This window comes from Pelodiscus sinensis, chromosome 26 (assembly GCF_049634645.1).
Source record: "Pelodiscus sinensis isolate JC-2024 chromosome 26, ASM4963464v1, whole genome shotgun sequence".
In the NCBI taxonomy this organism is placed as follows: Eukaryota; Metazoa; Chordata; order Testudines; family Trionychidae; genus Pelodiscus; species Pelodiscus sinensis.
In genome coordinates, this window is record NC_134736.1 from 1,258,689 (window position 1) to 1,282,500 (window position 23,812).

A 23,812-nucleotide genomic window follows, 5' to 3' on the forward strand; every position below is an offset into this window, starting at 1 on the left:
CCCCCGAACCCCAAACTCCCCCCCTTGTCCCATTACACCAGTGACTGACTGCCGGGCACTGAGCGCCCCTGTGTGCAGCACCCCCAAGCCCCAAACTCCCCCCCTTGTCCCATTACACCAGTGACTGCCGGGCACTGAGCGCCCCTGTGTGCAGCACCCCCCGAACCCCAAACTCCCCCCCTTGTCCCATTACACCAGTGACTGCCGGGCACTGAGCGCCCCTGTGTGCAGCACCCCCTGAACCCCAAACTCTCCATGCCTCACAGAGGGTCGACGGGCCATTCCACACACACCGGCTGCCCAAGAAGGTTCACCCGAATCACTCGTCTGTTCCAGGACATGACGGTGAAGGACTCCCCGGGGTGGCTTTTCCCTGCATTTGAGCTCTCCAGCAGCGTGACGCGGGCCTGCGCCGGCCAGCACTGTTCAGCTTGTCCCTTGCCCGCGTTCCCACCATGCAAGGAGGGACTCGGCTCAGGGCACCTACCTGCGCCAGCGACGTGGCGGCTCCCTCCTTGAGCTCTGAAGGCGCCGCGCTGAAGAGGCTTCCCACAGGCTCACAGCCAAGGGTCAGCGCTGATTTTCTGGAGCATCTCAGCCCTTTGGCCTCACCATCCGTCTTGGGAAGGCAGAGTCTGGTTGCAGCCGGTGCCTTGTTCCCATGGCCACGCACCAGCCATCTTCATCTGAGGCAGGTGGCTGAAACGCGGAGCATTTCAAGTGTGTCTTGAGGGACAGTCCCTGGGCAAGAAGCAGATGCTCTTAACCCAGCCTGTGTCTCTCCACGGCCGGCAGAGCCACAGGGCCGGGGCTGGCAGCTCTCCGCGAGGCAGCTGAGCCGTGGGCCTTGCGGACGTCACTTTACACGGCTCCAGCAGCTTTTCACGCGCTCCCTCCGCTCAATGAGGCGCATTCGCAGGCCAGGCAGGGGAGCGGTGCTGAGGTCCTTGAGCAAACGTGAGCAGCGCCGAGGAAAGCCCAGGCGGACAGGGCCAGGCCCCAGCGCAGGCCGTGTGGGGGGAGCTGAGCCAGGGCCCACGAAGGAGGGGCGCCGGGTAGGTGCTGTCCGATGGCCGGAAGAGCAGTCTGCGCTGGGCTGGCATCAGGCCCAAAGAACGGGGCCGGTGGCCAGAGCAGGGTGTGGGGCGGCCTCTGACAAGTGGGGCGGGATCGACTAACCGTCCCCAGGCGGCACACGACAGCGCCCTGGAGCCGCAACATCAAACCGCACAGCCCGGGAGTCCCGCGCCCTCCGGGCGGCCGCCTCTGCTTTTGGGTTCGGACCGCGGGGTGAGAACGGCGACAGTAGCGGCGCTGCCAGCGAGGACCAAGCAGCCGGACTTCACAGCAGAGAGAGGCCAGGAGCCACAGGCTGCGTGGGGCAGGCCCAGCTGCAGACAGGCCCTCGGCAATGGCGGGGTTAGTGCTGCTGGTGCCCACCTGCACCGCGCAGAGCAGGAGCCCGCTGCCAGGGGTACGTGCAGCAAGACGGAGGGAGGGCACGCGTGGGGAAGCGAGACCCCGGGGGTCAGCGCTGCAGAGGCGAGGGGGGGACGGCCCCGCTCGCCAGAGCTGCGTGACAGCTGCAGACAGGAAGGAAGCGCGCTCAGTGCGGAATGGAGTGGGACACGCAGGCTGTCATTCCCTAGTGGACTTGGCAGACACGGAGGCTAACCCCCCGCCTCCGGCAGAAAGCGCCCGGCACCGTCTGTGAGCACGGACTGCTCTGATTCGGGAAGGGAACCTGGCTGGGGCTACTGGGGCACCGACTCGCTGGATGGAGTGACACTGAGTCCGCAGCTCCATTTCCTCAGCGCCCAGGGCTTTCTCAGTGCCTCTGCCCCAGGCCTGTCCACGTCCCCCCGCTCTTGCTAGCGTGGGTAGAGCCACACAGCAGACACGATCCTGGCCTGTGGCCGTGTGGCTTCCGGCTGAGCCACACAAACACGATTCTTATCAGCTGCTCTGGGGCTCAGCAGTAACAGGGCCCCAGGAAGCACGTTACACCGGGTAGCTTTGGTCGGAAGGCGAGGGGGGGCTCTCCTGGCTCTACCAGACCTATCACTGGGTCTAAGAATGGCCGTTGTTGGGGGACGTCACTTTCCATTCACATGCGCCACTTTTCAAACCCCGTTTTTGATAACCTGTTTCGTTTCCAGCAAGTGAAACCCGACAGTTTTAACGAGCACTCACCGTTTTCACTGGCAAGCGCCTGGCTCCCCGTTTCCCCAGGGAACCCCCCGGGAAACCTCACAGAAAATGAACATTTTTCGGGAAACTCTTTGGTTCAGCCCCCCCTTCCCCCCCAGCTCTGCCCTGCGGGTCTTGGGACTTGGCAGAGTCCAGCTGTGCCCCCGGAGCGGGCGTTCTGCACAGCCAGAGGGGCCAGAGGCCGGCCCAGCGCGGTTCGGACCACATGGAGGTCCCTCTCCCGTGCAGCCGAGCCGGGGGCTGGCTGAGGTGGCCGAGTCAGATGAGTCAAAGAGACACTTTTCTCTCCCTGCTCCTCGGCCCGGCTCCACCTCTGAGCACGGGGCTGCTTGGGGCGCTGCTGAAAAGGAATCGCAGAGTGAACTGCCCTGTGGAAATGACCAACGAAATGGGACTCAGAGGGCAGGACGCCCCCCTTGCTCCTGCATTCTCATGTACTCGGGGCTAGAACTGCTACTGGATCCAGCTCCTCCAGCAGGAGCAGTCTGCGGCCCCCTTGCGCTGCTGGACGTGACCACAGGAGGGCAGGCTGGCAGATCTCTCCAGCCGTGAGTCGGGACAGGGTTTGCAGCGCTGCACTGACGGCCTCCCCTCGCCAGCCGTGCAGCACTCGCCCGAGCTCCTGTCCCACCCCGAACCGGATCCCCCGGAGCCATGGAGCCAGGATTCTCCGCGCAGAGCAGCCTGGCAGGGACCGGCGACGCCCCACCAGCATGTGGCGCAGAGCATCACTCTCCTGATGTCCTGTGGCAGAGACTGGTCCCCCCTTCTTCCCGCGGCTGGCACAGGGCCGGCGTGATGCTGCTGGGGACACGGTGTGCCCCGAACGGTCCCGCGGGGCCAGCAGTAGCTGTTGTCCCTGGACGTGGAAAGTCGCAGGCCCCTTGGATTCTGTGTTCTCCCCTTGCGACCCCCAGCGGGGGAGGGCAGCTGTGGCTGCGGCAGTGACAGTGAGGGGGCGGGAAGAGACAGGGGCCTGGTTCTCCTCCGCTCCTGTGTTTAGCTCAGGGTGAAAAGGGGGTGTTGGGGGGCATGTTTGTGTCTCCCATATTCTGGGGCAGGCTGCCCAGCCCCAGCTGGGACTTAGAGCAGCCCCAGGGTTGCTCTACTTGATACCCTGCCTCTCATGGCCCCCTGTGGCTTGTGGCAGCGGAGAACAGCCAGGGGCCGTGGCCTGGAACTGGAGAGCTCAGTGTGGCGCTGCTGGGCCGGAGCGGGGCCCTTTCTCCCAGGCCGGCAGCGAGTGAGCTGGCGAAGGGGCGTGGCCGCTCCTGCTTGGTGCCCTCTGAGTCACGCTCTGCAGCGAGCGCCTTAGGAGAGTGACCTCACTCCAGGGAGTTCACATGAAACTGGGCTGCTCTCAGGGCTCAGCTGGGGGAGGATGGGGCAGCTCTGGGCTCAGGGAGGAACGTTTGTGAGCCAGCCGAGCAGCGAGAGAACCGGCTTCAGCGGGGAGCCAGGTTAGGCTGTTTCGGCAGATACCACCCGAGTCTCACACGTGGATTGCGGCATCAGGGCATGAGCGCCCGCCTGCCTCAATGCACGGCTCAGGCTGAAAGTGCCACCAGACTCCCTGTGTCCCCTTGAACCGAATCACGCTGAACGCAACGGACCTCCGAGTGTCCCTGCCCTCCCGCTAGGGCGTCCGGGACTTTTCTTCCCGAAAGATGCAGCTGAGCTGGCAGTGAGAATCCAGGCCCCTGCCAGGTTCCTCCCAGGTTTCTGGTGCCTCTGCGCAAAGATGCCTCTGCCCAGCTGTCAGGCCGGGCGGATGGGGCGGTAAGTAAGAGGCAGATATTTATACACAACGTATGGGGTAACCGGGAGCAAACAGCCTGCAGAGCTGAGTGACAGGTCAGGCTGGTTTTCCTCTGCTGATTACCCTGGCGTTCCCGTACAGGTGTGAGGACAGACACACTTCCTGTTCCATTCCGGCCGAACTCCTGCTCTCTCCGGATCTCTGGAACCATGGAGCTGGCAGCCCTCTGATCCCTGACCCCAGCCCCAGCCGCGGCCCTGGAACCACACAGCCCTCTGGTAAGCGGGTTAGGAAGCTGCCCAGCTCCTTGCAGAGCTGCCAGGCAGGGATTGGGGGTTAATTAACATGCTGCTTTCTGGGCATGCGATGGGGAGTGGACCTGGGTTTGTTTTCCTGCCCTCTCCGAAGGACAGTCCTCTCAAGCAGCATGTTTGTAGCAGATGGGAGAATTCTGAAGACTGAAGGAACTGGGCTTGTTTAGTTTAGAAAGGAGAAGACGGAGAGGGGACATGACAGCGGTTTTCAGGTATCTAAAAGGAGGAGGAGAAAACTTGTTCTCCTTGGCCTCTGAGGACAGGACAAGAAGCAAGGGGCTCAAACTGCAGCAAGGGAGGTTCAGGTTGGACATTAGGAAAAACTTCCTGCCTGTCCGGGGGGTGAGACACTGGGATAAGTTGCCTGGGGAGGTTGTGGAATCTCCATCACTGGAGATTTTTAAGGGCAGGTTGGCCAGACAGCTGTCAGGGATGCTCTAGATGTTGCCTGGTCCTGCCGTGGGGGTAGGGACTGGACTCGATGGCTTCTCGTGGTCCCTTCTAGTTCTAGGATTCAGTGGAATGGGGGCGGAGGAGCCAGGGTTTCTGGGTTCTTTTCTCTGACACTGACCATCACTGCTCTGTGCCTCGGATTCCCCATTAGTGAAAGGGGCAGAATAGGAGCTGCCTCAGCAGGTGCTTTAAGGCTCAGTGAGAGGTCGCCAGGCAGACGCTGGCATTGTGGTGGTGAAGGGGATGTTACTTTTTCTCGGTGGCTCTGATTTTTCATGGTGAAATGGACCAAGCTCCCATGGAAATGCAAGGCCCAGGGTTAGGCCAAAGGCTCTGCTGGTGTCAGTTGGCCCTGCCGTGGTGAAGTGAATGGAACAGCCCCAACGTGGGCCCAGGCTTGGTACCGTGAGGCCACGGGCCAGAGAACCAGGAACTCCTGAGCCCTGAGCTCTGCTGTGTCACTGCATGGCCTTTGGCTAGTCACTGAAGTGCCTTTCTGTGCCTCGGTTTCCCCATCTGTGACATGGGGCCGATACCTCAGCGGGGTGCTACTGCCGTAACGTGCCGTGGCGTGTTACCGCACAGATTTGCGACTGCTTTGCCCGACGGCCCAGGGAGAGGCCGGCTGCCCGGACGTTTGTTTCTCCTCTTAGTGACATTTATCCCTTTCTGTTTGGAGAACAGCGATCGCCCTCTCCCGGGTGCTGCACCGAGCAGAAAGAACCAGCCTGTTCTCTTTAACACCTGCATGGACTCGACGGATGCACGGTGAGTTCCTTGTCGTGGTGCAAAGCTCCCTGTGTATACACCGGCCTCAGCCAGGGGTGCTGGCCGGCTCTGTGGGCAGTGCTCCTTACCAAGCCAACGGCGGGGGCGGAAAGGGCTGGACCCTGCCGAGGGGGGGGGGATAACCCCTGTGCCCACCCACTGGCCAGAGCCTGGGCTCGGGGCCTTTGTTCAGGTGGAGGGGTGGCTGGATCAGCAGGCCCAGCGTGGTGAGGGACAGCTCCCGGGCTCCGATGGAGCAGGGAAAGGCCCAGCAGGAGCCAGGGGCTGGAAGCTGAAGCGAGACGGATCCAGACTGGCCAGAAAAGGCTCCTGTGAAGGGCGCGGGGAGTTACCCTGGGAACCGCTCCCCGGGGGCAGCAGGTTTTCCGACTGGTGCTTTCTGAAGAGGGGCTCTAGCTCAAACTGGAGTGGACGCAGGGTTGCCCTCGGGTCTGAGCTTTGCCGGTGGTAGGCGGGCACGCTGGCCCTGCTGGCTCTACTCCACGGGTCTGGGGAGCAAACCATCCCCTGGGGACCTGCCCAGCAAGTACACCCCTCCGGTGCCCTGCGAAGGGGCTGTGCTGAGGACAGGAGGGCTCCTGTGGCACCCTCCAGACTACCAGGTTAATCTGGGCATCAGCCTGCGTAGGTAAACCCCACTTCATCAGGTGCATTGGAGTGGAAATGACAGAGGCAGGGAGATAGAGGTGTGAGCGCTTGTACAACAAAGGGAGGGAGTTACTTATCAGATGCAGGACCAGTGATAAGGAGACCAGTTCAGAGTGGGTGGATGTGGCTCACGCCCAGCAGCTGATGGGAGGTGTGAATACCAAGAGAGGGGAAACTGCTTTTGTTGTGAGAGAAACCTTCTAAGTCCCTATTCAGTCCTAGTATGACTGTGTTAAACTGGCAAACCCTAGAATCCTAGACTCCTAGGACTGGAAGGGACCTCGAGAGGCCATCGAGGCCAGTCCCCTGCCCTCACCAGACGGCACTGTCTGGATCATCCACCCAGAGAAGTGAAAAAACAGACCAGCAGAGCCAGAAGAATTCCCGGACATGAGCAACTTCAAGACAGGCCAAGAAGTGAAAACAACAGAATTCTACTTGTCACCTGCAGCCCACAGCTTAAACCCCAGCAATCTACAGCCCGTCCTGGAAAATGACCCCTCACTCAGAGACCTTGGGGGAAAGGCCAGTTCTCGCCTACAGACAACCCCCTCGCCTCAAACAAATTCTTTCCAGTAACCACGCAGCACCCCCCCCCCCCCATCACACTCACCCAGGAACCCACCCCTGCTGTCAGCCCAGGCGCCAGCTCTGTCCACACAGCTACACCAGCGATTTCATCACTGGACCCAACCACGCCAGCCACTACATCAGGGGCTCATTCAATCACACACCCACTGATGTGATCTATGCCAGCAATGCCCCACTGCCCTGGATATTGGCCAAATGGACAGTCTCTATGGGGAAAGCAATGGGCACAAATCAGATATCGGAAAAGGCAACACACAGAAACCTGTTGGAGACACTTTAATCTGCCTGGACACCCAGCAATGGATCTCCAAGTCACCGTGTTACTTCCGGCCAATTCCACAAGCCAAATGCACAGGGAAAGGTTAGAACTTAAGTCCATTTACAAGTTTGGGACCCATCACAAAGGTCTGAATAAAACATTCCCTGGCTAGCACGGGACCTTCCACATGCCAGTGCACTTAACCAACTAAACAATGGGCACTTAAGAACAATTTGCACCTTCTCTATCAGCTTCTTGTAACTCAAGGCTCTAATTCACTCTCTTTCCCCCTTGTTTCCCTCCCCCCTTCCCTGTTTTATTTTTGGAAATGGCCTTTTTATACTCCAGGCATCTGAAGATGTGACTCGTGTCCATGCAAGCTCATGACACCGTCTACAGGGTTTGTTTGTCTTCAAGGTGCTGCTGGACTATTGGTTGTTGTTGAAGTTTTTCCAGTTACAGACTAACTCAGCCACCCCTCTGAAGCTTTAGCTCATCCCTGCCAGGTGTCTGTCCAACCTGCTCTTAAGTATCTCCAGGGATGGGAGATTCCACCACCTCCCTGGGCAACTTATTCCAGCCCTTAGCCACCCTGACAGAAAGTTTCTCCTAATGTCCAACCTAAATCTCCTTGGCTGCTTCTTACCCTACCCTCAGAGGCCAAGGAGAACCATTTGTCTCCCTCCTCCTTGTGACACCCTTTTAGGTACTTGAAAACCACTCGCACGTCCTCTCTCGGTCTGCTCCTTTCTAAGCTAAACAAGCCCAGTTCTTTCAGCCGTCCCTCCTAGCTCCTGTTCTCTCGACCTTTCATCATTCTCGTTGCTCTTCTCTGGACCCTCTCCGATTTCTCCACATCCTTCTTGAAACGCGGCGCCCAGAACTGGACCCGATCCTGCAGCTGAGGCCTGAGCAGGGCAGAGCAGAGCGGAGGAACGACTCCTCGTGTCTGGCTCGCAACAGATGAATTGCAGCTCTGCTGTTTGGCTGTGTAGCCCGGTTTGGAAGTGGCTTTGTAGGAGGATGGCCACGTGTAAATCCATTACTGCGAGTGCAGAGAGGTGAACGGGTCCCCCTCCTGTTTTGTATGTTGCCTTTCTTGGTGTCTGACTTACGCTCGTTTACCCACGAAAGCTTATGCCCAAACAAACCTGTTAGTCTCCCTGGGGCCACAGGACTGCTGGTTGTTTTCGCAGCTACCGACTAACACTAGCTGCATAAGCACGGGCCGGGGAGCCAGGAGTTCTGAGGGTTGCACTCAGCTCTGCTGAGGACTCACTGCATGAGCTTGGGTAAGCCCCTGCCTGGCTCCGTGCCTCAGTTTCCCCCTCTGCAGGGGGGCCTTGGGGTCTGTGGCTGAGGAGCTTGTCTCACTGGGCTGCAGGAAGCCGTGTCTGAGTTGCTCCATCTGACCCCCCACCCCAGAGCCAAGGGAATAATAGCCGTGTGGCGCATCCCGCTATACATCAGCCTTCTTTGGGCTGGCGTCTTCAGTACATCGGTGCTCTCGGGGGTCTGAGCAGATTTCAAAGGGGTGCAGTCACTGCGGCTGCTGCCCTGCCCCTTGCTCGGACCGCCCCCTGCCTGCTAGATGGGCCCTTGCCCTGGCCTGACCGTGTCAGAGGAGAAGTCCCAGGTATCGCTGCAGGATCAAGCAGGCTGGTTTGCAGCATCACATCGCGTGTTTTGGTGGATTAGAAACCGTCTCTGCTCTCACCTCAACTTCCTCCTGCTGCCGCGCACGAGAAGGGCTTGTTTATACTCCCACCCAGCGGGACTCGGCAGGGCCTCTCAAGCTCAGTCTAGCCTGAGGATGCGAGCGAGGCACTAGCCTGGCGCTGGCTCTGCAGCAGCGGGGACTGTGCCCGTCGCTAGCCGGGGGGCTCCTCACGGCACCAGCAGTGCCAGCCACGGGCACAGAAGAGCCAGGCTCTCGCCCTGGGGCGTTTGCTTTTCCGCTCAGAAAGGCAAACGAGTTCAGAGGCCAATGGGTGATGGGCCGGGAAGGGGGAAGAGCAGATCTTTAGGCAGCTCATTTCAACTACTTCAAAACCACAGGAGTTTTTGGTCTGCCTCTGATCTCATTCCTCCCAAGTGATTGATACTTACCCGATTCCTGGGACTTTCAGTTTCTGTTTGTTTCACCGTACCGTAAGGCCGCAGCTGGGTCCTTTCAGTTTTGCTTAAACACCCACTTGGAAGCAGCCGATAATTTCTAACTGTCACTTGCACCTGCTTTCCCATCATTGATTTTGAACACTGGGCTTGGCCTTCTGTGAACTTTGTGTTAAGGAAATGCCAGAGGAGGTGGTGAAGGCCAGGACTTTAACAGGGGTCAAGAAAGAGCCAGATAGATTCATGGAGGTTAGGGCCATCAATGGTTACTAGCCAGGGTGGGTAAGGAATGGTGTCCCTAGCCTCTGTTTGTCAGAGGGTGGAGATGGATGGCAGGAGAGAGATGGCTTGATCATTACCTGTTCGGTTCACTCCCTCTGGGGCACCTGGCATTGGCCACTGTCGGCGACAGGACGCGGGGCTGGATGGACCTTTGGTCTGACCCAGTCTGGCCGTTCTAATGTTTTTATATGATAGAGGTCTATAAAATCATGACTCGTATGGAAAAAGTGAATAAGGAAAAGTTATTTACTTATTCCCACAATAAAAGAACTAGGGGTCACCAAATGAAATTAATGGGCAGCAGGTTTAAAACAAACAGAAGGAAGTTTTTCTTCACTCAGAGCACAGTCAACCTGTGGAACTCCTTGCCAGAGGATGTGATGAAGGCTAGAACTTTAACAGGGTTCAAAAAAGAGCTAGATGGATTCATGGAGGTTAGGTCCATCGGCTATTAGCCAGGATGGGCAGGGATGGTGTCCCTGGTCTCTGTTTGCCAGAGGCTGGGAATGGGCGATGGGAGGGACCTCGTGGTGATTCCCTGATCTGTTCACTCCCTCTGGGCACCCGGCATTGGCTGTTGTGAGCAGACTGGACACTGGGCTGGATGGGCCTTTGGTGTGACCCAGGCCGGCCGCTCCGACGTTCGTAGGTGGCAGGTTGTGTCTCAGTTGTTGTCTTTACATCAGGGTGGGATTTCACTGGAGAGACACACTATTGCTTATGCATGAGCCCTGGCACAGAGGCGGGAATTACTCATGGAAGTTTTCCAGCTTGTGCTGAGTGGCTGCTTAGCCTGGATTGCCATCACAGTCCCTTCTCGCCTTGATGCCTGAGTGTGTGTGGGTGACATGGGCTGGTCTGGGGTCAAAGATTAGAGCTGGAAACGGGCAGATAGTGAATCGAGTGCTGCCTGGCCAACATGTTTGCTGAATTTGTGTCATTTCACGGGAAGGGTTTGATCTGACAGGATTTCTGGTTTAGAAAAGTCTTTCCAGTGTATCGAAAAAATGGCCAAACGTTAAGATAAGCTACAAAACCAAACAAGCCCCTTCGGCTGGTAATTATCTGCGATTACTGGTCGCCACATTTTCCATCTTCTGGTAGACCTGGCATATTTGTTTTAAATTTTCTGGATTGCCAGAGAACTGACAGATCGGTCAGTCACCTTGGGCAGGGGGGAAGCACAGGCAGGCCTAGAGCTCCGTCCCAGCGGCCTTTTGTGATGTTGTTCTGCTCCTCCAATGGAAAAATGAGAAAATAGCCTGATTGGAGGAGGAGCAGGGACATCTGTGATGACTCGCCCAAGGAAGTTAGGGTATGTCTACACTACCCTCCTAGTTCGAACTAGCGGGGTAATGTAGGCATACCGCACTTGCAAATGAAGCCCGGGATTTGAATTTCCCGGGCTTCATTTGCATAAGCGGGGAGCCGCCATTTTTAAAACCCCGCTGGTTCGAACCCTGTGCAGGGCAGCTACACGGGGCTCGAACTAGGTAGTTTGAACTAGGAGGGTAGTGTAGACATACCCTTAAATATTACATGTACCAAGTGGATAGTGAAATTCGGCAGCCGTTCAATGTACTCATGGAAGAATGTGCCATTCCCATGGCAAAGGGGGCAAACCGAGGCCAAATCAAATAGTCAATAAGAAAACTCAGCAGGAATCAGACCAAGCCGCTGCTCCGGGAGAAAAGTGAAGACACCAGCAGCCCAGTTTTCTTCTTTAAAGGAAGTTTGTGGTTATGGAGAAAAGTTTGAAAAAGTGACTCTGACGAGTTCTAAACCCACAAGGAAAGGACGTGGACGCATTAGAGAAGGGTCAGCGGAGGGCGACCAAAATGCTGAGGGGGCTGGAGCACATGGCCTATGAGGAGAGGCTGAGGGATTTGGGTTTGTTTAGTCTGCAGAAGCGAAGAGTGAGGGGGGATTTGATAGCAGCCTTCAACTTCCTGAAGGGAGGTTCCAAAGAGGATGGAGAGAGGCTGTTCTCAGTGGTGGCAGAACAAGGAGCAATGGGCTCAAGTTGCAGCGGGGGAGGTCTAGGTTGGAGATAAGGAAAAGCTATTTCCCTAGGGGGGTGGGGAAGCGCTGGGCTGGGTTCCCTAGGGACGGGGTCTTTAAGCCAGCTTGACAAAGCCTTGGTCGGGATGACTGAGTTGGGGTTGGTCCTGCCTTGGGAGGGGGCTGGACTCGATGACTCCGAGATTTCTGTCCACCCTGGGATTCCAGGAAGGCAAATCGAGAGCCACCGCTACGCGTGTAAACTGGCCTCATTGGTTTTTGGAACCCGACTGTGATTTGTGAATGTTTGGGGTTGGCGGAAGTCGCTCTGGTTTGTGCGGCCGCGTGTCCCTTGCTGAAGGCGCACGCCCTTCCTTTGCTGCACTGTGCATTGCGTAGGGATGGGCCCAAGAGTGGCCGCTCTCCGGGATGCACGGAGAGCCTCGGGGACGGTCGGTGCCCAGGCGGGCTGTGCTGCTCAGGGACTGAATCTTCCTTCTTCCGCTGGGTGAGAACTCTCCCTCGCTCAGCGCTTGGCCGGGGCAGCAGCTGCTTTGGGGCAAGCCGGACCTTTCCACGTCGTGGATGAAGGCTTTGAGAGAGAAACGCTGACAATACGTGCTCCCCGCAGCCTCTTGCCTTTGTAACCCGGCCGGGGAGCGGTGACCTCCCGGTTTGTGTCTCTGTTGGAGAGCCACCCACGTCTCACTGGTGTCCCCTTTGCACAGACTGTCTGAAAGGGCTGACTCATAGCACGCTCTGGTGTTTGCTGCGCCATTCCTGGCCTCTCTCGCTGCACAAGTAACATTTTCCTTTTGCAAACTCTCTGTTACAAGTGACTTCTTGCTGCTAAAAGTAGCCAGGGATTTAAAACAGAAACCACTTTACCGACAGGATAGGATACACAAAGAACAAGTTAAAAATCACTTAGGAAAGTTAGATGTCAGCAAGTCACCAGGTCCTGATGAAATGCATCCCAGGATACTCAAGGAGCTGATAGAGGAGGTATCTGAGCCTTTAGCTATGATCTTTGAAAAATCATGGCAGACAGGGGAGATTCCAGAAGACTGGAAAAGGGCAAATATTGTGCCCATCTATAAAAAGGGGAATAAGAACAACCCAGGAAACTACAGACCGGTCAGTTTAATGTCTGTCCCAGGGAAGATAATGGAGCAGGTAATTAAGGAAATCCTATGCAAACACTTGGAAATTAATAAAGTAATAAAGTGATAGGGAATAGCCAGCATGGGTTTGTGAAGAACAAGTCATGCCAAACTAATCTGATAACTTTCTTTGATAAGATAACGAGCCTTGTGGATAAGGGAGAAGCGGTGGATGTCATATACCTAGACTTTAGTAAGGCATTTGATACGGTCTCACATGATATTCTTATTGATAAATTAGGCAAATATAACTTAGATAGGGCCACGATAAGGTGGGTGCATAATTGGCTGGATAACCGTAGTCAGAGAGTTGTTGTTAACGGTTCTAAATCCTGCTGGAAAGGGATAACAAGTGGAGTTCCTCAAGGGTCTGTTTTGGGACCCGTACTGTTCAATATCTTCATCAATGATGTAGATATTGGGATAGAGAGTACGCTTATTAAGTTTGCAGATGATACCAAACTGGGTGGGGTTGCTACTTCTTTGGAGGATAGGGACATAATTCAAAATGACCTTAGCAAGTTAGAGAAATGGTCAGAGGTAAACAGGATGAGGTTTAATAAAGAGAAATGCAAAGTGCTCCACTTAGGAAGGAACAATCAGTTCCATACATACAAGATGGGAAGCGACTGTCTAGGAAGGAGCATGGCGGAAAGGGATCTAGGGGTCATAGTGGACCACAAGTTGAATATGAGTCAACAGTGTGATGCTGTTGCAAAAAAAGTAATTATGATTCTAGGTTGTATCAACAGGTGTGTTGTAAGCAAAACTCGTGAAGTCATTCTGCCGCTCTACTCTGCACTAGTTAGGCCTCAGCTGGAGTACTGTGTCCAGTTCTGGGCGCCACATTTCAAGAAAGATGTGGAGAAATTGGAAAGGGTACAGAGAAGAGTGACAAGAATGATTAAAGGTCTAGAGAACATGACCTATGAAGCCAGGCTTCATGAACTGGGCTTGTTTAGTTTGGAAAAAAGAAGATTAAGGGGGGACATGAGAGCGGTTTTCAAATATCTAAAAGGGTGTCACAAGGAGGAAGGAGAAAATTTGTTCCTCTTGGTTTCTGAGGACAGGACAAGGAGTAATGGGCTTAAAGTGCAGCAGGGGAGGTTTAGATTGGACATTAGGAAAAAATTCCTAACTGTCAGGGTGGTCAAATATTGGAATAAATTGCCAAGGGAGGTGGTGGAATCTCCCTCTCTGGAGATATTTAAGAACAGGTTAGATAGACATCTGTCAGGGATGGTGTAGACGGAGCTTGGTCCTGCCTTGAGGGCGGGGGGCTGGACTCGATGACCTCTCGAGGTCCCTTCCAGTCCTATTATTCTATGATTCTATGACAGAACTACCGATTGTTCTGAGCTCAAAGCCGAGGAGAACTGGGGGAACGTGGCACAGGGATCTGGATTAGCTCAGTAGGGCGCTCAGGAGCAGGGGTGTAAAATCCTGGCCAATCAGTTCAACATTATGTTTAACCAGTCAGCTGATTAAACAGGGGCAGTGGGGCTGGAGCGACCCCCCCACCATGGGCAGGAGCTGCTCTGGCCAGACGGGCCTGCTGTGGATGGGGGCTGCCCCGATGGGCTGGGGCGCCTCTGCCCGCAGGCCCGGCAGGCCCGGCAGGGGTGATGCTCACTCCCGTCCCTGCTCAGGAGTGGAGCAGACAAACCCTGGGTCCCACCTTCCCGCTGCGCACTTGTGACATCACGGCAGAGCAGCATTCCAGGGCTCAGGAAGTTTCAGGGCTTGGACCTGCAATTATGAATGTCACTAATTAGCCCTGGGAGCTTCATGGGCCTGTTGGGAGGGAGTGACTCAGGGGCTTACATAACGATCGCTGCCCTGTTTCCAAACCCCGCTGCCTTGTGCCTCACCGGGGCGGCGCTGCGGCTGCGGGGCTGAGCCGTGGGGCCGGGCCGAGTTCCAGGGTGGATGCGCTTGGACAAGGGGCCTGCAGTCCCCAAAAGGAGAAACACCAGAATGACGCGGCCTGAGGCTTTTCCACCCCTACAGAAGACACCTCTTTGCCCGTGGTACCCTGGAGGTGCATCTGCATCCAAAGCCAGCCAGCTCCTTCGGGAAGCCCTGCTATTGGGCCTTGCTGGCTGCCGCCCTGGCTCCTGCTTTACCAAGGCCGGTCCTTTGGTGGCCTCCTTCCCCTACTGCCAGCCGGCCCCACGGGCTCCCGGGCCGACTGCGTGAGCGACGGTGTCTCCTTTCCCCGCAGGTCAGTCTGACTCCGCCAACCAGCCACCTTGCTCCCGAGCCCTATGCCTCCTGAGCCAGCCACTCCATCGCCACCCTGTCTGCGCAGCCCCGAGGGAGTGTCCGTGGGAGCCACTGCACGCCGTGCACGCCAGAGCCTGCGTCGGCCCCACCACTCGGCCTGGCGTGCGAGGACACAAGTGAGTTCGCCTGCAGTGTCCTGGCCTGGGCTGCACTCGTGAGCCGCAGGTGTTCGGGCAGTAGCCCCCCCTTCCCCCCGGGGTGGGCTGGCTGGGAGATGGGACTGAAGGTACCAGCTGGGGGGGGGGGGTCCCATGCAGGAGACAGTGTCCTGCCACCCCCTGCTGGCTAAAAGAAACACCCACAGCCTGGGAGAGCAGCGGGGGCAGGGAGGGGTGCCCAGGCGTGTGCTACGGCCATGTGCAAGGACGCCCGTGGCCTGGTTCTACCAGAGCATGCAGGAGTCACGTGCTAAGCAGCACCGTGGGCATCTCCTCTGCCCCGGGCCGGGGGGCTTGGCCTGGCGTTAGGAATGAGGCGGCGACACTCGTCCTGCCTGTGAGACTGGGGCCTGCCCTGGACCCTTGCACAGGGACCCTGCCGGGGTGGGCTTGGCTAGCCTCCGTGCAGAGCCAGCCGTGACGGAGAGATGCTGGGGCCTGGCCCCCACGTGTCCCTCGGTCCCCGCGCAGGGACCCTGCCGGGGTGGGCTTGGCTAGCCTCCGTGCAGATCCAGCCGTGACGGAGAGATGCTGGGGCCCAGCTCCCGCGTGTCCCTCAGTCCCCGCGCAGGGACCCTGCCGGGGTGGGCTTGGCTAGCCTCCGTGCAGAGCCAGCCGTGACGGAGAGATGCTGGGGCCCAGCTCCCGCGTGTCCCTCAGTCCCCGCACAGGGACCCCGCCGGGGTGGGCTTGGCTAGCCTCCATGCAGAGCCAGCCGTGACGGAGAGATGCTGGGGCCCAGCTCCCGCGTGTCCCTCGGTCCCCGCGCAGGGACCCTGCCGGGGTGGGCTTGGCTAGCCTCCGTGCAGAGCCAGCCGTGACGGAGAGATGCTGGGGCCCGGCTCCCGCGTGTCCCTCAGTCCCCGCGCAGGGACCCTGCCGGGGTGGGCTTGGCTAGCCTCCGTGCAGAGCCAGCCGTGACGGAGAGATGCTGGGGCCCGGCTCCCGCGTGTCCCTCGGTCCCCGCGCAGGGACCCTGCCGGGGTGGGCTTGGCTAGCCTCCGTGCAGAGCCAGCCGTGACGGAGAGATGCTGGGGCCCGGCTCCCGCGTGTCCCTCGGTCCCCGCGCAGGGACCTTGCCGGGGTGGGCTTGGCTAGCCTCCGTGCAGAGCCAGCCATGATGAAGAAGAGATGCTGGGGCCTGGCCCCCACGTGTCCCTCGGTCCCCGCACAGGGACCTTGCCGGGGTGGGCTTGGCTAGCCTCCGTGCAGAGCCAGCCGTGACGGAGAGATGCTGGGGCCGTGTTTCTCAGTCCCCACAGGTGCAGGGGCGAGGGGGCCCCCGGGCAGGAAGGCGCTAGGGGAACGAGGCCTCTCTCCGTGTGCGCTGGCAGGGTGTGTGCCCTGCCTCTCCGTGGCCTGCTGTCTGGAGAGCCAGCCCCAGTGGGGAGCCCCTGGGCTGGAGAAGAATGGGGCACGCCAGGGACCCCTACAAGCAGGCGCACGAGTGACTGTGTTTCTCCTCCCACCCCAGTGGCGCCGGCGGCGACGTGCACGGTCTCCTCATGCATGAGCCAGAAGAGGCTGGCGCTGATCCTCTGCCTCTCCTTCCTGATCCTCCTGCTGATTGCCCTCATCCTGCTCTGTGAGTCTCTCCCTTCCATAGCCGGCTTGCGTGGGCCCAGGCCAAGTCCCGGCACCGCCCTGGGGGCAGCCGCGTGCCTGCGCTCGGGGTCTGGGCAGGCCCGGCACAGCGACTGGCCCGGGGCTGTAACCCGAGGGGACCGGTCTGTGTGCCGCGCCTGGACAAGGAAACGGAGGAGTGAATACAAAGGCCCGCCCTGGTGCCGGTGGCTCCGGAGAGCCAGAACCGAAAGCTGCCCAGCGTGTGCTGCCTCCCGCCTGCTCCCGGGCTCCTGGGCAACCAGACCTAGGTCTGAGCCGCCGCGTTTGCCTCAGCTCCCAGGCGCCCCGGGAGCCCGAGGCTGGCCAGACTTGGCTTACTGCAGGGGGCATGCGCTGGGCAGCTCGGATTTGGGTCCAGAGTGCCCCGGAGACTGAAGGTGGTTCAGCTCTGATGTCCCTCGAGGGCCAGCGTGACGGGCTTGGGCGCATGGGCTGAATTTTCTTCCCTCCCCTCCCCCTCGGGGTAAGAGCATTGACTCCAGCGTGGTGACAGGCTAGCAGGGGTTACTCAGGAGCTGGGCTGGTCTCCCCTCCGCCGCGCTCCCCCTCAGAGCCCTCTGGGAGGGGGGAGGGGTGTCCCTGCCAGCCCGGCCGCAGCCTGGGAATAGAGGCTAGCCCAGTTAGCGCTGCCTGGCTGTCCGGGGGCAGGGGGCTGCCGCCCTGCGCACATGGCCCCGGTGCCTCCATCCATCTGTTTCTGGAGTTTTCCTGACATCTGCTGGGCACCGGGGAGCGAAGGGTTTTGCTGGGAAATTCAATCAAGCCGGGTGGCTCGTTCTGGCTACGTGCTGAGCTGCCACGTGCCCCGAGTACTCGCAGGCCAGCGGTTCGCTGTGTCGATAAGCCGCCCGGCACTTTCCATTTCCTGCCAAGATTTCCAAGTGCAGCCACAGCTACCAGCACTATGCAAAGCCCTTCTCCTCCCTGCCTGTGCCAGGCTGCTCTTGCAAGGGACGAGGGACTTTTCTCACGTACCCCTCCCCAGCGGGGAAACTGCCACGTTGAATGCAAATGTAACATCACCAGGCGGAACCAAACCTGGGTCCTCTGGAGCTTAGTGCGTGAGCCTCTCCAGTGTGAGCTAAAAGCCAGCTGGCGCCCGGCGAGCAAACCCATGCTCTGCTCTCTGGCTGGACGGGGGCTCCGGGCCATTCCATGGGACAGCCCCACAGCCAGCAGGTGTGTGCGCTGCACAAGTACAATCACTGCTTTGTTGGCAGTAGCGCTGTGGGGCACTAGGGCTGTGGGGCTGCCTGGGGCACTAGCTGCCAGCCCCACATGTCAAGGTCTGTGTGCTGGGGGCTCTGCTGCCACCCAAGCCTGTCGGGGGAGGGGGGTTTTGCTACCAGCTCCATGCCCCCGGTCCAGGCTGCCAGCCCCACATGACAGGGCTTTGCGGTGGGGGTGGGTGGACAATGGGAGGGGCTGGATTTCAGCCCCCCACTCACCAGAATGTTCCCAGGCCAGTGGGGTGGACGAACGCTGTCTGCATAGGAGCTGACTGGCAGCATTTACACTCAGCGACTTGTAGTGGCCAATCCGCAGAGAGAGAAACGTTATTTCCAGGCTTCCCCCAGTGAGGAGTTTGGGTCAGATCTAGCTGCTAGGTTTCCTTTGCTCAGCTGCACTTCGGAGCCCTGCTGCATCCCGCGGATTCAGAGCATTGTTACTGGGCACATCCAGATGCAAATTAAAAGTGGGTGCAGTGAGGATGGAGAGTGGACGGAGCTGACCCACACGCAGCAGCTCTGGATTGCCCGGGGGTGGGGAGCGAGCGAACTGAGACTGGCCCAAAGCAGACTCTGGATGCAGAGGACTGGCCCCGCCCCAGACATGCCCAGGCAGCTTGGGCCCGTAACAGTCTGAGGTCTGAGCGCCAGGCTCCGACGGCGCAACCCGAGTGGGGCTGGGCCCTTTTCCAGCGAGACCCCGTCCGTGGGGACTCACGTGCCCTGAGCGCTGGTGCAGGGGAGCCCAAAGGTGCCAAGGGAGAGTCAGTCGACTTCCACCGGCCGCCCGGCTTTGCCTGAGCCCCGTGCAAACCATCCAGGGGCCGCGTGTGCTCTGAGCGCATGTGGGTCGGGGAGCCTCGGGCACAGGCTGCATTCCCAAGGGGCATGGCCTGGCGGCTTCCAGCCCAGGTTTGTCTGTGTCTGGCTTTCCAGGCAGTCCCTCGTGGGGCCGGGGTGGGTCGGGTGGGTCGTAGCGCTGACATAGGGACAATCAGGGTTTGAGGGGGGCACCGGGCTGAGCGGCCTGCTCCTTCCTGCCGGCACAAAGAGAGGGTTACCTTGGAGCTGGGTGAGTGCGCTTGGGGAGCATCCGCTCCATGCCCTGACCGGGACTTTGGAGCAACCACAACAGTGACTGCTCCTGAGAATCCAGCGCAGGTTTTGCCAGGGGAGTTTGGCCCCCGCAGCCAGGGCAGGTGTGGGAGCGAGTGCCTGGCCAGGGGGATTGGCTGCAGGAAAGCCCCCGGCCCCCCGTCTCCAGCTCCCCGTGTGTTTGCTTGCAGTCCTGTTGTGGCGGTCGGGCACCGGCTTTCAGTACAAGGAGCCGGCGGAGAGCTGCAACCACAGAGCCGTGCGCTGTGACGGGGTGGCCGACTGCTCCCACAAGAGCGATGAGCTGGACTGCGGTAACTCGCCTGGAGCGCAGCGGCTCCCCGGGCCCTGGCCCCCGCCCTGCGTGCTAGGCTCCTGCCCCCCGACGCAGACGGTCCCAGGCCAGGCCTGTGCAGTGATGCCTGTGCTGGCACGAGGGCGCGGGGCCCAGGCCCTGTGGGGTCCATCGTGTCCCGCGCTGGCCAGGCCTGGCCCTTTGCTAAGCCCCGTCCCGGCCGTCCCAGCTTTTGGCCTTTGTCCCTGGGCTGGTGAGCAGTGGTGAAATGCCCCCTTCTGTCAGGAAAGAGGGGTCTGGAGGGACATGTGGGGGAGGGGGGAGGCCAGCCCCAGCCTTTGGAAAACCCCCTGACATCCAGTCCATGCATCCCCGCTCGCCCGAGCCCGTCCCGTCCCGCCCCGCGGGGCACGCTCACCCTGGTGCAGGCAGCTTTGCTCTTGGCCAGGCCCAGGTGAAGGGCGCAGGCTGGAGCCAGGCCCCGTTTGCCCTCCCACTGATCCGCTCTCTCCTGCCTGCCTGCAGTGCGGTTTGGGTGGAACCGGTCCCTGCTCCATGTCTACTCCAGCGCCGAGAGCCAGTGGCTGCCTGTCTGCAGCAGCGCCTGGAACGACTCCTTCTCCAGGAAGACCTGCCAGCAGCTGGGATTTCACAGGTAATCTCCCGGGGAACCCAGCCCCACCCAGGGAGCGTTCCAAAGGCTCAAGGGGCGACTCACCAGCCAGCGTGTCTGCCCCCCCAGCCCTTGGTCCTTTCAAGAAATGGATCCGACTGGTGCATGGCAGGTGTTGGAAGGGGGACCAGGGGACTTGTCTACAATGGGCCCCCTCCCCCCAGCACAGACGTGCCAGCCCCTTGCCAACTGCCCCCAGCGCCGGTTCACAGGGTCCCCGCAGAAGCGACTTGCACTGGTGCTGCTCACCCAGGTTGTTTCCACAAGCAACCGTGCAACTAACTCTACATTGGTGCAGTGCGGGTGCACTAGCATTTCCAGGGGCACGGCTACACTGTCAGCGCAGCAAGGCAACCCCCCTCCCCCGTGCAGACCAGCCTGGGGACTAGGGCACCCGCCTGGAGAGAAGGGACCTTTGCTGCCCTCCAGTGGCTGGTCCCCAACCGGCTCCGGCAGCTGCCAGCTAACGGGGATGTGTCCAGTGCAGCCCAACAGCCCAGCGGGGCCTTGGTGCTGTGCGAAGACCCGGGAGGGATCCCGCGTGCGTGGAAGGTCGCAGCGTTTTTAGCTCCGCAGGCCTAGGTTGGCTGACGTGGTTCAGTGGCAGTCCCGCCACAGGACTTTCATTCCAGTGTAGACATACCCACAAGGCCCTTGCTGCGTGCCCTGGGCAGCTGGTATTCAAAGCCCTCTGGTGACCCAGGCAGGGGCTGCTATGAATGCACCAGGGATGAAGACCTTGCTGCTAACCCAGATTGGGGTACGTGTGAATGAGCAGTTTGTGGGTCACATCACAGCCGTCCTGCAGTTCCGTGCGAGGGCCGTGGGCACAGACCACATGACAGTCACCGTGTAGTTTTGTGCGAGGGCCACGGGCACAGACCACATCACAGTCAGCGTGTAGTTTTGTGCGAGGGCCGTGGGCACAGACCACATCACAGTCAGCGTGTAGTTTTGTGCGAAGGCCGTGGGCACAGACCACATCACAGTCACCGTGTAGTTTTGTGCGAGGGCCGTGGGCACAGACCACATCACAGTCACCGTGTAGTTTTGTGCGAGGGCCGTGGGCACAGACCACATCACAGTCAGCGTGTAGTTTTGTGCGAGGGCCGTGGGCACAGACCACATCACAGTCACCGTGTAGTTTTGTGCGAGGGCCGTGGGCACAGACCACATCACAGTCACCGTGTAGTTTTGTGCGAGGGCCGTGGGCACAGACCACATCACAGTCAGCGTGTAGTTTTGTGCGAGGGCCGTGGGCACAGACCACATCACAGTCAGCGTGTAGTTTTGTGCGAGGGCCGTGGGCACAGACCACATCACAGTCACCGTGTAGTTTTGTGCGAGGGCCGTGGGCACAGACCACATCACAGTCACCGTGTAGGTTTGTGCGAGGGCCGTGGGCACAGACCACATCACAGTCACCGTGTAGTTTTGTGCGAGGGCCACGGGCACAGACCACATCACAGTCAGCGTGTAGGTTTGTGCGAGGGCCGTGGGCACAGACCACATCACAGTCACCGTGTAGTTTTGTGCGAGGGCCGTGGGCACAGACCACATCACAGTCACCGTGTAGTTTTGTGCGAGGGCCACGGGCACAGACCACATCACAGTCAGCGTGTAGTTTTGTGCGAGGGCCGTGGGCACAGACCACATCACAGTCAGCGTGTAGTTTTGTGCGAAGGCCGTGGGCACAGACCACATCACAGTCACCGTGTAGTTTTGTGCGAGGGCCGTGGGCACAGACCACATCACAGTCACCGTGTAGTTTTGTGCGAGGGCCGTGGGCACAGACCACATCACAGTCAGCGTGTAGTTTTGTGCGAGGGCCGTGGGCACAGACCACATCACAGTCAGCGTGTAGTTTTGTGCGAGGGCCGTGGGCACAGACCACATCACAGTCACCGTGTAGTTTTGTGCGAGGGCCGTGGGCACAGACCACATCACAGTCAGCGTGTAGTTTTGTGCGAGGGCCGTGGGCACAGACCACATCACAGTCAGCGTGTAGTTTTGTGCGAGGGCCGTGGGCACAGACCACATCACAGTCAGCGTGTAGTTTTGTGCGAGGGCCGTGGGCACAGACCACATCACAGTCACCGTGTAGTTTTGTGCGAGGGCCGTGGGCACAGACCACATCACAGTCACCGTGTAGTTTTGTGCGAGGGCCGTGGGCACAGACCACATCACAGTCACCGTGTAGTTTTGTGCGAGGGCCGTGGGCACAGACCACATCACAGTCACCGTGTAGGTTTGTGCGAGGGCCGTGGGCACAGACCACATCACAGTCACCGTGTAGTTTTGTGCGAGGGCCACGGGCACAGACCACATCACAGTCAGCGTGTAGGTTTGTGCGAGGGCCGTGGGCACAGACCACATCACAGTCACCGTGTAGTTTTGTGCGAGGGCCGTGGGCACAGACCACATCACAGTCACCGTGTAGTTTTGTGCGAGGGCCGTGGGCATAGACCACATCACAGTCAGCGTGTAGTTTTGTGCGAGGGCCACGGGCACAGACCACATCACAGTCACCGTGTAGGTTTGTGCGAGGGCCGTGGGCACAGCCCACATCACAGTCACCGTGTAGGTTTGTGCGAGGGCCACGGGCACAGACCACATCACAGTCACCATGTAGTTTTGTGCGAGGGCCACGGGCACAGACCACATCACAGTCACCGTGTAGTTTTGTGCGAGGGCCACGGGCACAGACCACATCACAGTCACCGTGTAGGTTTGTGCGAGGGCCGTGGGCACAGACCACATCACAGTCACCGTGTAGGTTTGTGCGAGGGCCGTGGGCACAGACCACATCACAGTCACCGTGTAGTTTTGTGCGAGGGCCACGGGCACAGACCACATCACAGTCACCGTGTAGTTTTGTGCGAGGGCCACGGGCACAGACCACATCACAGTCACCGTGTAGGTTTGTGCGAGGGCCGTGGGCACAGACCACATCACAGTCACCGTGTAGGTTTGTGCGAGGGCCGTGGGCACAGACCACATCACAGTCACCGTGTAGTTTTGTGCGAGGGCCACGGGCACAGACCACATCACAGTCACCGTGTAGGTTTGTGCGAGGGCCGTGGGCACAGACCACATCACAGTCACCGTGTAGGTTTGTGCGAGGGCCGTGGGCACAGACCACATCACAGTCACCGTGTAGTTTTGTGCGAGGGCCACGGGCACAGACCACATCACAGTCAGCGTGTAGGTTTGTGCGAGGGCCGTGGGCACAGACCACATCACAGTCACCGTGTAGGTTTGTGCGAGGGCCGTGGGCATAGACCACATCACAGTCACCGTGTAGTTTTGTGCGAGGGCCACGGGCACAGCCCACATCACAGTCACCGTGTAGGTTTGTGCGAGGGCCATGGGCACAGACATGTCACAGTCAGCGTGCATGGCGTGACTGCTCCGTCTCCTCCCAGCTCCTCGCTCACGGAGTACGTGCCCGTGCCCTTCCCTGGCAAAAGCCTCAGTGTCACCAAGGATCATCTCACCATCCAGCAGAGCCTCAACAGGTAAGGCCGCGGCTCTGTCGCCTTTTCCCTTGTGCTGGGGAGCCTACGGACAGGGCGGTGCCCTTCCCCAGTGTCCGAGTTACAAAGCGGGGGGGGGGGGGGGGGCCAGGATGGGCACCAGTGTTCCCTCCCCTCCGATGGCCAGAGCAGCCGTCTGGGCCGCAGCGCGGTTTGCAGAGACCTGGCAGTGCAGTGAGTGCCGTGTGCCCCGGGACAGCCCTGCAGGCCTGAGCTGCTGCACCATGGCCCGTGCTTTGGCACTGGCCTACCCACGCCTGGTACGTAGGGGAGGGGAAGCACCTGGGAGCAACGAACTCTGGCCTCAGTTTGCACCGGTGCAAATCCAG

At 59.3% G+C, this 23,812-nt stretch overlaps 1 protein-coding gene across 1 annotated transcript in view; it reads left to right on the top strand.

Moving 5' to 3' along the window:
- The first annotated feature begins 1,205 nt into the window (after positions 1-1,205).
- TMPRSS13 (transmembrane serine protease 13) overlaps positions 1,206-23,812 on the top strand; it is a 35,235-nt gene continuing 12,628 nt past the window's right edge. The window contains 7 exon segments of the mRNA XM_075909444.1: positions 1,206-1,474; positions 4,112-4,248; positions 14,810-14,987; positions 16,504-16,614; positions 19,171-19,293; positions 19,800-19,929; positions 23,373-23,465. Of these exon segments, the coding sequence (XP_075765559.1) occupies position 14,987; positions 16,504-16,614; positions 19,171-19,293; positions 19,800-19,929; positions 23,373-23,465 (458 nt within the window). The 5' untranslated portion in view covers positions 1,206-1,474; positions 4,112-4,248; positions 14,810-14,986.